Consider the following 14,309-nt stretch of genomic DNA (forward strand, 5'->3'; position numbering starts at 1 on the left):
GATTTTTTTTTGGAGGGGGGGGGTTTTATTGCCTTTAATGGACAGGACAGGTTAAGCATGAAAGGGGGAGAGAGAGAGAGAGGGGGTGACATACAGCAAAGGGTCGAGGCCGGAATCGAACCCGTGGCCGCTGCAATGAGGATACAACCTCTGTATATGGGGTGCCGCTCTATCCACTGAGCCGCCAGACACACCGAGAAAAACGATCTTTATACCAGTCACAATCATGAAAACAAATTGGATAAATTTATAACCTTAGTAAACAAGTATTTAAATAACTTTTTGACAATGGTCAAATTATCGTACATTACGGCAATTTTGGAATTATTGATCATACAGTGTACAGAGGGCAAATTAATCATACAAATATGTTAATTATTGTACATCTGGCAACACTGCTCAGTAGCGATATCTGCTGAGTGGGAGTTTCTGCAAAAAACCCCCATCCGACCAATCACGAGCAGCACCATTGAATGCGAGCGCACGGATTGGCTATCACAGCTGTCAATCATGGCGGAAATCCCCTTTTTGTATAACTGAATAAATCATTAAAACCGAACTTATCATAAAAACGATCACCTGAACAAAGATCAGGCTGATAAGAACTACCTTCAGTGACAGAAACCATCTTTGGGAAAAATTCATTTAGTGTGTAGTTTTTAATTTGGCCCATTAGCTAACATAAAGGAGCGAGCATTATGGTCTATACTGCAGTCAGACACCAGGGGGCGATCAAAAGTTAAAAGCTTCACTTTGGGGAAACTGTCACGTTGTCCACCTTTATACACAGTCTATGGTGGATATGGTTGGTGACAAAAATGGCATTGAGAGATAACAAAGAGAGGGCACAGGGAGCTACTGTATGAACCCTGAACGAACACCACAACACCATCCATGTCACTTCAAAAACAAATGTGTAAAACTCTGGATTTTGGGAACAGGCTTCCACAGGATTTATTACACTCACATCGCGGACAGTGGCAAACAAAATTGAGGAGCGTTAAAGATGCATTATACTCTTCTTTTACTGGCTCCTGGACGCGTGCAAACAGGTTCTGTGCTCATCATCACCGCTGGTGCTGTGTGGCACTGGCTTGAGGCAGGTACAGTAGTGATTACAGTCCCGCCTGCATGCTACAGTAACAGCTGAGATGGCGGGGAGGGTCCAGAGGAGCCTACGTCACACACTATCACCTGCTAGTGTACTTCACTCACAAGCCACATCTGGGGCATTTTCAGATCAAGTCCAGCGGTCACTTTTCTGCTCTTGTGCTACTTTCATATCTCTTGTTCACAGCAAAGCAAGAGCAGGATTCTTAATATTTTAGGTTCAAATGCTCATTTGGCAAGAGCCAAGGCCAAAGGGAAAATGAGGTACTACACATCGACACGAGGTTGTTACAGTCCAAATGAGTGTAGTAGTTTCAACTCTTATGTCCGCGGTGGTTGTTGAGAGAAAGACGAGCCTACACTTTGTTTCCAGCAGGCCTCGGCTCAGTGCCGGTGCCTGGGGTCCTGGCTGTAGCCTCCTGGGGATCCTCTATTACGATGAGGCTTGTAAGAATCCTGGTAGGGGTCCTGGTAGTCCTCCTCCACCAGAGGCGAGTGGTCCCGGCTGTGCTGTGAGCCCGAGGACAGACGGTTGCGATTTTTCCGCGCCCGCTCATTGTGGTAGTTCTCATCGGCGGGCATCAGGCTGCGACGTTCAACAGGCGAAAGGTCTGTTGTTGTTGTGGTTGCTGTTGCGGTTTCTTTGGGCCTGTTAGAGAGAGAAAATATTGACTTGTTTAGAGTTTGACTTCTGACGCAGTTTAGCAGCAATATTACTGGAAACAGTTATACTTTTAGTATATATATATAGGTGCTAAAGTGCATAAAACAGCATCAAAATAGAGCTTGTTTATCAAAAAAGTGGCCCCCTACACAGATCCTAGCTAAGCCCCTTATGTCCTAAAATCCTAGAACTATGCTACAATCCTAGAAATGCTCTTAAATCCTGGAACGTCTTAAGATCCTTGCAATGTCTTAAAATCCGAGAAATGTCCTAAAGTCTGAGAAACGTCCCAAATTCCTAGAAATGTCCTAAAGCTGTAGAAATGTCCTAAATCTTTTGAAATCTGAGAAATATCCTAACATTCTAGAAACATCCTAAACTCCGAGAAATGTGCTTAAATCCTAGAGATGTCTAGAAATCCTGGAAGCCTCCTTAAATTCAAGAAATTTCCTAAAATCCAAGAAACACCCTAAAAATCCTAGAACTGTTCGAAAAACCTAGAAATATCCAAAAATCCTAGAAATGTCCTAAAACCAAAAAAACACGGAATTGTTTTGTCTGTCATTTTGTGGCCCCAAGTCAAAGCAAGTTGAGAGTCACTGATGATCCAAAGTTCGATATGATATAAATTTGGCAATACTATTTATTGTAGTTTTGCAAATGTTGAAAAGTTATATATAATGTGTGTTATCTAATGTAAACACGTGCTGATGAAATCATCGTATTTAATGACACAACTTTGCCAAAAATGATCCAAACATGCTTCAACAGTGGGTGTTGTTGGGCGTTTTAAAATGCTTGTAGCTTCCTCATTGCTGTCAATAGGGAAACAAGTCATGCAATGAATCATCAGTTTCTATCAGGCTGAACTCAGTCAGACACAAAGACATTTGTTTTTATCCACCTGTTCACTGCAAAACCATATTCTGAGTACGTATCAAACTCTTATAGTTCGGCTAATTCGGCTAATTAATTACGCTAATTCAGGTGGAGCTGTTGAGTCTTGATTAGAGCATGAACAAACGTCTTTTGTGTTATTGCACCACATTGTGATGAAACTGAAAGAGTAACTTCCATATTTTTCAAACTGGATCCTATTTTTTTCATGTTTTTGTTTCTAAGTGACTAATGGAAACAGCAGCTTTTCAAAGTGGTCCTGTGTTGAACGAGAGTGGTGCAGCTGCAAAACAGGCTGCAGTGTAAATACTTGGGGCAATTGTGCACCTTCAATTTACGCCCACTGAAAGTGTTTGCTTTTTCGCCACAGACTTGGTGAGAATGTTATTTTAAGTGTCTGACAACATCACTACAGAGATACAACTTTTTTTTAAAGATTAAGATCCTTTTTGTTTAACCAAAAACAGCCCTGAAATCACCATCACCACACAACCAGACTCCATTCAAATAAGTAGCAATTTTATCATCCTAAAACACACTTCATCCAAAGTGGATAGAAACAAAATACAACTCACGAAGCCATCAAGGTTTATCTTAAAAAAAAAAAAAAAAACACACAACAAACTATAATCATAATTATTATTATATAATATTTCAAAATTATGTTACAGAAAAAAATTACATATATATATATTTTTTTTTTGATGATTTTTCTGATCTATTTTTTTGTTTTTTACTTTTTTTTTTGCCTATTTTTCCATTTACCTTTTACAAATTGATTGCTATTTTTTGGGCCAAGTTGCTCATTGCCTTCTTCCCATGATTTTAAAATTGGTTTGAAACTTTACCTAAAGTTGCACTTTAGCATGATTGAATTTTACACATAAAGTAACATACAAACACACTGGTAAATAATCAGGGAGTTCAAACTTTAAATTATTATCTACAGGGAGAGATTACAAGATAGTTTTTTCTTTTCTATTTGACAAGTTCACCTGAATTGCAGCAGGGTACGGGGAGAGCGCAGTGGAGCCCAGATTGCGCCCCAGCAGGGGGTTGAGTGGCGTGCTAAGTGAAGTGTGAGTAGCACGCCAGTATGCCTCCAGGTACTCTGCCAGGTGTTCACAGGCGTCTTCCAGCTGGTTCTCATCCAGAATAATATCAAACATCTCCTGAGGTGGGAGAGGAAGAGAGGAAAAGAGTTGCTTCACCACCGATAAATACGTTCTGCTTTGTTTCAGGTTTAAAAGTGTGTTTGAAGTTTACTTACAGAAGGACACTGTGCTAGTTTCTCTGCTGCGACAAGCTGCACATTCAAGTGTTTGCTTTGAGATTTCCCTCTGGATTTGATCAGCCGCTGCAGGACCTGTCGGAAACACGCACACAGCAGAAAAACAAGAGGAAATAGATCCAATAGTGGAATAAACACCAAATACAGAAGGTTAATAAGTGCAGCAGTCATGCCTTGTGCTTCAGACCTCTCCTCACTGCCTGCTGCAGTGCTAAACATACATCAGAAATGAAGGCTCCAAAATAATTCACCCTGAAGGGGTGATGCTCTATCTTGAACTGTTTGCTGAAGAACTTTTTTTCAGGGGTTCTTTGCAGGACAAATGGTTCCATTAAGGACTAAAATCATGAGTAGTGGGAGAGAGATCTACAGGTAATGTAATCAGTTACTATTTTTAAAGCCCTCTGGGTGGGTTCTAGATTAAACTCTTGAAATATTAAAGTGTTTTCTGTAGAGCCCACTGGGCGGGTTTTTGTTTGCACCCTTAGATGGTGGAAAAGTTCTGGATAGAGCACCCAGAGAAGGTTCTGCGTGGAACTGTTACACCATAGAAGTGTTCTCTGTGGAATCTTTTTGTAAGGGGTTCTGAACGGACGTTTTCACAGATGGTTCTATATATTAACCTTTTATGTTGTGCTCTCCTAGGTTCTCCTGGGTTAGTTATAGATGAAACCTTTGGAATATGAAGGGGTTTTTAATAGAACCTCCTGGGTTGGTTACAGATGAAAACCTTGGCGAATAAAAGGGTTCTCAATAGAATCCCCTGGATTGGTTATAGCTGAAACCCTTGAAATACAAAAAGGTTCTCAGAACTCCTGGAAAATAAATGGTTTCTCAATAGAACCCCCTGGGTGGATTATAAATAAAACTCTTGGAATATAAAATGATTCTTCGTGGAACCCTTACAATAAAAATGGATTCTTGGTAGAACTCCCTGAATGAGTCCTTGATTAAATATAAACCTGTGCTCTGTAGAACCTCCTGGGTGAGATCTCGATAAAACCCTTTGAATATGAAAGGGATCCTGGTATAACCTCTCAAACGAGGTTCCATTAACACATGATTCTAGGTATAACCCTTCATGTTGGGTTCTAGGTTGAAACCTCTGAAAGGCCTCTAGATGCAACCTTTATAAAGGTTTCTACCAGCAACCAAAAAAGGGTTCTCCGATAAGGACAAGCAGAGGAACCCTGTATGGTTCTAGTTATCTCCATAATTTCTCAGAGAGCATATACAGTATCCTGCTGGGAGAGGGCAGCAAATGTGCCAGCCACCACAGATTTATTGGACGTTCCTCGAGCCTTTGATCTTACCTTGGGTGAGGACACTTTAACGTGGACGATAATGGGTGCTAATGAGGTCTTGATGAGCTGTGCTGGGTGGTTAATGGTGTCTGCGTCCAACACGACCAGCTGCAGAGACCTGGCCAGCTCAAAGATCCTTTCTATTTCACTCTGGACCTCCGCTACAAGAACAGACAGCAGAACAACCATAAACAAGGTGAAACACGAAGGTAATTACAGAACATCGGCAGCATCAACACCTACAAGACATGCACATCATTGAGTGGAACAGTTCCTGTAGCTTTACCCAGGCTGGAGCGGGTGTTGGATCTCTCAATGATGGCCCTCTTACTGGGGTTGTTTAGTACTGACCTCTTGGCCAACGATATGTCAGCTGTTACCCGTGTGATGGATATCCTGAAACAACACGAAACACACGTCACACAGAGCAAATCGGCGGGAGAACGATGCGCTGTGTGATCGCTGTGACTGCTCACCTCCCGTCAAACCTGTGCTTCAGGAAGTCAAAGAGCGCCTTCTGCATCATATCTGTCACCTGCAACGACGAGTCAGCGAGCAGCCGGAGGACATCAGGGGAAAGGGGAGAGAGAGAAGAAGAATATCAGGTAATTCAGGGAGACTCAACTTGCTTTTCTTGGGGGACACTTCTGAAAAATGACAGGAGGCCAGAGGCCAATCACAGCAGTCCCATGTATGTTTCTAGGGTTTGTGTTTCGAGGACTTCAGCACATTTCTAGCATTATAGGGCATTTCTAGGATATTAGGACATTTTGGGACTTCAGAACATTTCTAGGATTTCTAGGACTTTTCCTAGATTTTGGGACATTTATGGGATTTTAGTTAATTTCTAGGATTTTAGGATGTTTCTGGGATTTTAGGTAATTTTCTCTGAGTTTAATGCATTTCTTGAATTTTATGACCTCTCCAGGATTTTAGGCCATTTCTAGAGTTTTAGGACATGTCTAGAATTTCCGGACATTTCCTGTATTTTAGAACATTTTGAGGACTTGAGGACATTTCCAGGATTTCAGAAGGTTTCTATAATTTTAGGACATTTCTTGGATTTTAGGACATTTCTAGGATTTTAGGACATATCTAGGACTTTATGATGTTTCTAGGATTCTAGTACATTTCTAAGATTTTAGGACATATCCCAGATTTAAGAACATATCTAGCATTTTAGGACATGTTGAAGACTTTATGACATTTGAAGGATTTACAGACATTTCTAGGATTTTAGAACATTTCTAGGATTTTAGGATGTCAGAGCATCCTGCCGGTGGCCAGATTTGGCCCGCAGGCTGTAAATTGAAAAGGTCCAGAGCATAGCGTCAGGGATGTTACAATAAAAAAAAAAAAAAAAAAAAAGAGGACATCCCTGCAGATCTATGTGTAAAGCAGCACAGACTTGACTCTTATTCTTCATTCTGATGCCGTCCATACGGACTGCTGCTGAGCTGAGGTCTGTAAATTACACACTTGACCGAGCGATTCGTTTATAGCGTGCACAGTTTCTTTTTTTCCTGGCTCTCTGCAGAACGAATATTGGCCACATTAAATAAAGTGATTAAGAGCTACAATGAGAAGTGTCGCAAAGACCAATGCACAGGTGATGAATTGGGGCAATCACAAAGTGCAGTCTCCAATATAACTTATCCTTTGAATGCCAGTCCGAGGCCTCGAATAGAAACAGAAATTCAAGATGAAGTAGCAGCCTCTTTTTAGAAAGTTAAAGGCAGTCAGTCTTCCTGTTGGTCTGAGGCGGTGAATACATGAATGGATACATGAATATAATCAGGCTGTGCCAGCTGTCACTCTGATTTGTTCAAATGAGTTTGACACTGACGGAGGGGCTGACAGGGGCGGCATGTCCTCCAAGCTAAAACACAGAGCAGTCGTCAGATGGAAATTAGCACTAATAACATGTGACTCATTTCCAACTGTACAGTGGTAAAAAAAAGTTGCAGAGTATATTTACTTAAGTAATGTATCTAAATTCAAAAGAGGTATGTTATGTTTCTTTTATATCCAATTGTATACTTCTACTTATATATTTGTTTTTATTAAATCTATTGCTATCATATGTTATACATCCTTTTAGCCCACTGAATCCAGGGCATTGCTGTAAAAGAGCTTAATGCTCAGTCATTTTTTCCTGAACAGACAATGATTTTAAACTAAATTACGAGTACACTTTGCTGATAATACATCTGTAGTTTTACTTAGGTGACATTTTGAATTCACAGCTTGACTTGTATTTGAGCATTTGTGGTATTGCGCCTTCTGCTTTAACAAAGGATCAGAAAACGTCTTCCACCGCCGTAACCGTACCTCCACACAACCCTGACACAATGCACTCTCTTATTAAGCGCACAGTAATGAATAAAAGTCCTCCTTCTGTGCCATCGGCAGAAAGAACGGCACTGCTGACACATAATCTTGTACGTCATGAGCTTCATTCTTTGTAAAAATTGATTCGTGTCTGATATTGATTCATCAGACAGCAACAATAAACAGTAAAGGTGTCTGATACGATCAATATCTCTGTTTCTTACAGAAACATTAAACGCCGTTCAGTCCCTCGTCTCCTTCCAAAACCTGCAGTCAGTGCACATTATTCTCTGTTTCTAATTTCAAACCATGCTCCACTTTTTCAGACTGATGCAGTTTACCCAGAAGGTTGTTACCACGGCAACACCAGAATGGGAGGCGAAGACTGTGGTTCCATGACAACTGACTCCCGCCTCCCACCACATCCTTTATTGTTTGCCCTGAGGTTCCAGTGGTAACTGATAATCAATGAGCAGTTTCCGTTTTCATGATACATCTCTGGGAACTTTAGAAGGAAGTAACCTTGGTGGAAATCAAAGAGCCTGCCGCATGATGCAACATTAGTCAGCTTGGCCCGCAATAGATACATAGTCACGCCGAAAACATGATGTCAAAGAAGGAACATGGTTGTTTTTTTAACCTAAATCAGTGCTGCAACAATCTTTGTTTTTAGATTTAACAGTAAAAGTGTAATTCTTGGCCTCACAGAGCAATGAAGAAACTGCTTTTATGAATTATATAAGTGCCTAGAATAATAGGCATTGTGGCAACCTCCAAGGCTAAAAAATGAAGCCAAGAGCCAAAAACTGCAGTTCATCGAATTGCCACTTCAGACTGGACCCCAAGAGCAAGTCAACTCCCATAGAGTTGACTATAAAAAAGTATTAATAAATGTTCAAAAGTGATGGATGAATGGTCAAAATTATATGAAAAACTGTTGAAAATATTTGGTGAAAAGTGAAAATTGTGGACAAGAGATTTTACCATGTTACACAACTCTCAGGTCTTAATCTGTGACACTATTTCTTTTAAAATTACGAGTTTAATCTCATAATGTTACATTTTTTTTCTAATAAATGCACAATTTTAATATATTAATACTTTATTTTTTTCTAGTAAATTTATGAGTTTAATCTAGTAATATTATTTCTTTATTCTCGTAATATAACTTTTTTTTTCTTTAACATGGCCCTAAACCTCAGTCATATTATTGAGACTCAAAGTTAGGCATATTTAAGAGCAGATCGCTTTAAATGATATCTGCCGACAGTGTCGGCCGCACAAGAGTCTGGGTTTTCTTCAGAGTGTATCTAATCCACCAACCATCATGAATTTCAGAGGGAAATCCTGAGTTTTGAAACCGTTCACCTGTCAACCCCACAGTGTCCCCTCACTAAAATAGTGCAGCAGCTAACAGAGGCTGAAATGTAAAACTTGTGCGCGAATACAGTTTATATTTATGGATCATATTGATGCTGAATTGACAAAAATACTTTCAATATATGGTGCCTTTTATCTTGTGTTTTTGCAGACATTTAAGGAATTGTTAATATGTCATATTTCTTAAAGGAAGTTTGGCGTAATATTTTCCACCAGGAGCAGGATGGGAAATAATCTCATTTAGTTGTAGCCTTGAAAACGGTGATGCTGCAAGATCCCCAGTCTTTGCAAAATCTTGACTAAAAGCTCACATAGTCTTTAGATGTGAGAGGGTGTCAGACTTTAGTCTTTTCAAAGTCTTGCAGTGTGTCTTAAGTCATGTAAGGATGAAGACATTTCAGTCTTGGCTGTGAGAAACAGGCTGAGTCAGACGGCTCGAGGAGCAGCAGCGCGTCCTACCTCGTAACCTTTCAGGGACGGTCCCACCAGGACAACTGGCCTCATGGAGGGAACCACGTCATAGGGAGGGATATGCTCAGCCTGGAGGGGTGCACACACACACACACAGTCAAGATTTAACATTGGCAAGCGTCTCTCTAAAGAAAGCATGGACCAAATGGAGTGATGCGTTAAAATAATGTTCCATTTTTGAATATATAAATATGTTCATTATTCGCAATTAATGTAAAACAGGGATGATTTAAACTATACAAAAGTAATTAGGGAACATGATGCTCAGGTGCAAGAGAATTATCTATTTTTGCAACAACAAAAGAATCATGACTCAAATACAGCAACCAGTTAATCTGATATAACCTGCTGACTTTGGCTGGACAAAAACAAATAGCTCTAAATGATATAACACACTGCATCTATGTCTACAGAGGACTCACATGAAGATAGTCTGATACATTTAAGAAAACTTTTTTTTCATTTAAAGTTTATTAATTGTTTGAAAACAGGTGGTTTTCAAACAATATTAAGATTTATTCTCACAGAAATAGTCGCGATAAGCAGTCCATTTTAGTTTGTTGAGAATTTAATTTTGGTAATATTTAACGGCCACAAGACAAACAAACAATAAAACATGTTTATCAAAGGCACAATCTGTGGTGTAAATATTAAAAAGGTGTAGCCCCTCTAACTTAAAACACTCTTATCACTGTTAATGTAATGGACCTAATAGACCTCTTAAAAAAGTAAATGTTTAACATTAGTAAGGTAAATAATTATCTCAAGAAATAAAGCTCTTTACTTATATATATATCTTTTAACTCTTTTTTAACCTGTGTTTTATATACTTATTTCATATACTTACTTTTACTTATTTTTACTTATTTTTTCAGCATAGAATGAGCAAACAAATAAATAAAGGTATAACTGGCCACACTCACCACTTTCTGTTTCTGCTTTCCTGAAAAAAGAAAGGAAAGATCCCATGAGGACTTTGATCACACAGTATTAAACATCACAATATGACAGGAACAGAATAAAATACTGTTATATGGAGACAAATTCAAAGCAGCCACCAAAACAAACAGAGACTCGTATCTGTGGGACCAACCTGCAGAGTTTGGGTTTGGCTTGAATGTACCTGACACCATTTCTCCCAGACTGGAGGAGGAATTCCCGCTGGATTTACTGCTACAGCGATGGCAGTGAAAAGAAAAAAAGAAAAGTGTTAATCCAGCAAGATGTCTTCAGTGAAAAAGCACTGACCCCTGGGAAACAGGTGACCACAGAGTGTCTTCAGGGCGACGTGTTATAAAATAACTAACTAAAGATAAGAAACGATGTTCAGAAGTGTGTATTGTTTCTTTGATGTGAATAACATAACATGGAACATAACAATCCTGAGTTATGATGTTGAAGAATGGGCAAAAAGTGTTTTTGCAGAACATTACGATATCATACAATATTTAAAATGTCATCACTTCATCATTACACCCTATTAGTCATTAATATGTGAAATTTGTCATTATGTGCATGAATTCTTGAGCTGTGACCAAATCCATGTGCTGTGAGGTCAGTATGATCTTCGAACACCAAATTCTGATCAGTTAATTTTTGAGTACAAGACGACATTTGTGCCAAATGTGAGGAAATTCAATAAGAAATGAAACAGATAAAAAGTCACATCGACCTTGACCTCTGGACAACAAATTCGAATCAATTTATCATTGACTGAAAGTGGATGTGGATGCCAAATTTGAAAAAAAAAAACATTCCCTCAAGGCCACAGTGACCTTTGACCACCAAAATCTAATCATTTCATTGTTGAGTTCAAATGGATGTTTGTGCCAAATTTGAAGGGTGTTCTTGAGATATTGCAATCATGAGAATGACAAAGATGCATGGTTACAGTGACCTTGACCTTTGACCACTAAAAAAACTAATCACTTCATCATCAAATCCAAATGGACATTTGTGCCAAATTTGAAGAAATTACCTAAAAGCAGTCTTGAGATATCGTGTTCACATAAATGAGACGGACAAGGTTACAGAGACACTGACCTTCCTTATTAGTTCACTCTAAAGCCCAACTGGATGTTTATGTCAAATTTGAAAAAATTACCTTAAGACATCCTTGAGATACTGTATTTACAAAAAGGGGACAGAAGGAGAGACGGATAACCCAAAAACATACCAAAAACAGGCTCCACTGAGCTCCGATTAATCATATGTGTAAACCGACTTCATTGTGCTGAAACATCACCCCCTAAAATGAAGTTTTCTTCCTCTCACTGTTGTAACTGAGCGAAAATAATGGCACTCAATATCTCTAATCGCCCTCCTGGTGGCTGAAACACTTCCCCCCCATCTGATGGAAAATTCTGCTGTGGCTGCGATCCAGGCACACCTCCGAGAGGTTGGACCACACAACACAGCTTGGCTTTCATCCACCTCACTTCCTCCCTATCTGCCGGCTCAACTGCCAAGCTTCTACTCATCCCTGCAGTGGCTCTCTCCTCCAACACGTCCCCAAACCCTCCAACTCTCTTTATCCCTTTTGATCCGCGGATCTTCGCTACAATTTCTGCTTTTGCCGATTCCTCCGCCTCCTGAACTCTCACGTCCCGCTCCTCCTCCGCCTCCACTCACCCATGGAAGCGTCCTCTCTTCTGCTCCTGCTGGAGTCGGATGTTTTCCAGCTTCAGAGGGCTCGGGATGAAGCCGATGTCGCAGCCCTCTTTCACCAGACGCCCGATCCACCAGTCATTGTTGTACTTCTGCAGATGTAAAGACAAAACAAAAAACAAAAAAAAAATTCGGGGTTTCACATAACTCTGGGGGATTGATGGTTATATTTATGAAGATGAATTAGTTTGTCATTATTTTGTAGAATGTCGTATCAAAAATGTGTTGAAACAGTGCTGAGCGAGTTATTTGATGAGTGCTGACATGGAGAACAACATCACTGGGACTTTTAACGATGTATGTATTTTCCCATGACAGTTGGCACAGACTATTTGCAGTTCTTCTTATAAACAAGGCTCATTATACACATAAATGCCCCCCAAAAATAAGCAGTACCTACTCAGAACACTGTCCTAGATGTAAAGTTGAGTCTCTTATACAAATGTTATGGACATGTAGATACCTGGAACATTACTGGCTACCTGTTCTGGACTTCATTAAAACAGATGTGGGGGTACAGAAAAAAAGATTGTAAAAAAAAACAAACCCAAAAACTATGTCTGTATTACTCACTCAGACTTTACAGATATTTTAAACTGTTCATTACATTAACCATTAATTGACCTACATTGATGGTCATTGTAAAAAAAAAATGCAGCACAAAGATGAACATATTTTCAAAAATGATGTTTGGGTTGCATTATTAATTATTTGGGAAGGAAAGAAGCCCAAATACTTCACTGCAAACCTCCAGGTGTGCTAACATAATACTACCAGTACTACTTCTACTAGAATATAATAGAATATGTCTTTATTGGCATTGCACAAGTACAACGAAATTGAAAAACTACTACTACTACTGATAATAATAATCACACGAAAGACCTCTCATGTCTGAAAAACAACTCAGCAACTCGGAGATAGTTTTATAACAAGAGCTGTCGACTTGACGTCATAAATGCATAATCATGACGGGAAAAGGTTAAAGTTTGGTGAATGGTAAGAAACTTTTAAATTAATTCACATGTGGAAACAGATATCAACCTCTTGTTAAAATGCTCTGAGCGTTAAAATGCAACACATCTCCTTTATAGCTTCCATTTCGGTCCCACTTTACGACCTCAACGCACAAGATCACAACGAAATCTGAGGAACAACTTCCCAGCTCAGAAACTACAACCCTCTGACATCACATGAAGGCAGCTTAAAACCCAGCAGAAGAAGAAGAAGTATTGATCATGTTAACTCCGGAGTAAAGTGGGTCCTAGAGGGGACATACACTGCGATGGAGACATAGAAGCTGATGACAGATAGCAAAGTCTGTTGAACTCATGTGATTTATAAACCAACATGGAGTGAATCTGGTCCTCCATGCAGCACCACAGGTCTAACATCTCTGGATAAAGTCTGAATTGTACCTCTTTGATGTGGAGGAAGTCCTTGGCATCAAAGGAGACGGCAGTGCCGGCCACAGGAACGTCCTCATCCAGGGCACCGCAGTAGCTGACATTAGTCCTCACAGCAAATGCCACCGCTTTCGTCTGAAAGACAGCGGAGAGAAAAGAGTCTTCACAGCAGTGAGGTGGCAACATGAATACCGTAAAACTTTAATTAATAGCCCGGGATATTTGCTTAAATCACTGAACTCAACAGGCTTACATTTGGGACAGGTGTGTGTTTTACTGTGTTGTATTGCATCGGTTTTGGATCTGCCTGGATTTTTTTTTTTTTGTCTCTGTCTTGGGCCCTCGTCGGCCTCACATGGTTTTGGTTCCATAGACTCTATTTCTGACCCTAAATCCACTTGTGGACATTTCAATCACATGAATCGACGTGCATATGTACGTTTTTTCTGTGAGCTGGAAGTTTGTTTTATTTTTCTGTACTCTGTCAAGTGTGTTTGTTTTTTCTGTTGTGAAAAAGGGAAAATTTTAAAAAGAAAAAACAACACACACCTTTGCCCTCTCGAGCTGGACAGTGGCCTGTTGCTCCCTCTCCTGCCGGCCGCCCTCCTTCTCCTCCTCCAGGGACACATCCGAGTCAGACGGTCGGCTTGTGTAGGAATCAGCTGAGCCCTAAAGAACAACCGGACACACAAGAAGCAAATAACGTGTCAGCAGGGGGGACAGAAAGTCTCAGTAATGGTGAAACAACCACCATTTTACCACATTACTGGGACTTTAGGACGTTTCTA

General features: G+C 39.9%; 1 protein-coding gene across 1 annotated transcript in view; it reads right to left on the reverse strand.

Annotated features, from left to right (window-relative positions):
• Window positions 1-215: 215 nt before the first annotated feature.
• The window catches only part of cacnb4a (calcium channel, voltage-dependent, beta 4a subunit), a 46,385-nt gene continuing 32,291 nt past the window's right edge, over window positions 216-14,309 (reverse strand). Inside the window, 13 exon segments of the mRNA XM_042494874.1 lie at window positions 216-1,728; window positions 1,730-1,759; window positions 3,667-3,843; window positions 3,942-4,037; window positions 5,276-5,427; window positions 5,553-5,662; window positions 5,743-5,801; window positions 9,437-9,517; window positions 10,372-10,391; window positions 10,542-10,621; window positions 12,080-12,207; window positions 13,534-13,656; window positions 14,071-14,190. Coding sequence (XP_042350808.1) covers window positions 1,495-1,728; window positions 1,730-1,759; window positions 3,667-3,843; window positions 3,942-4,037; window positions 5,276-5,427; window positions 5,553-5,662; window positions 5,743-5,801; window positions 9,437-9,517; window positions 10,372-10,391; window positions 10,542-10,621; window positions 12,080-12,207; window positions 13,534-13,656; window positions 14,071-14,190 — 1,410 coding nt within the window. The 3' untranslated portion in view covers window positions 216-1,494.

The sequence above is a fragment of the Plectropomus leopardus genome, chromosome 10 (genome assembly GCF_008729295.1).
Source record: "Plectropomus leopardus isolate mb chromosome 10, YSFRI_Pleo_2.0, whole genome shotgun sequence".
Classification (NCBI taxonomy): Eukaryota; Metazoa; Chordata; class Actinopteri; order Perciformes; family Serranidae; genus Plectropomus; species Plectropomus leopardus.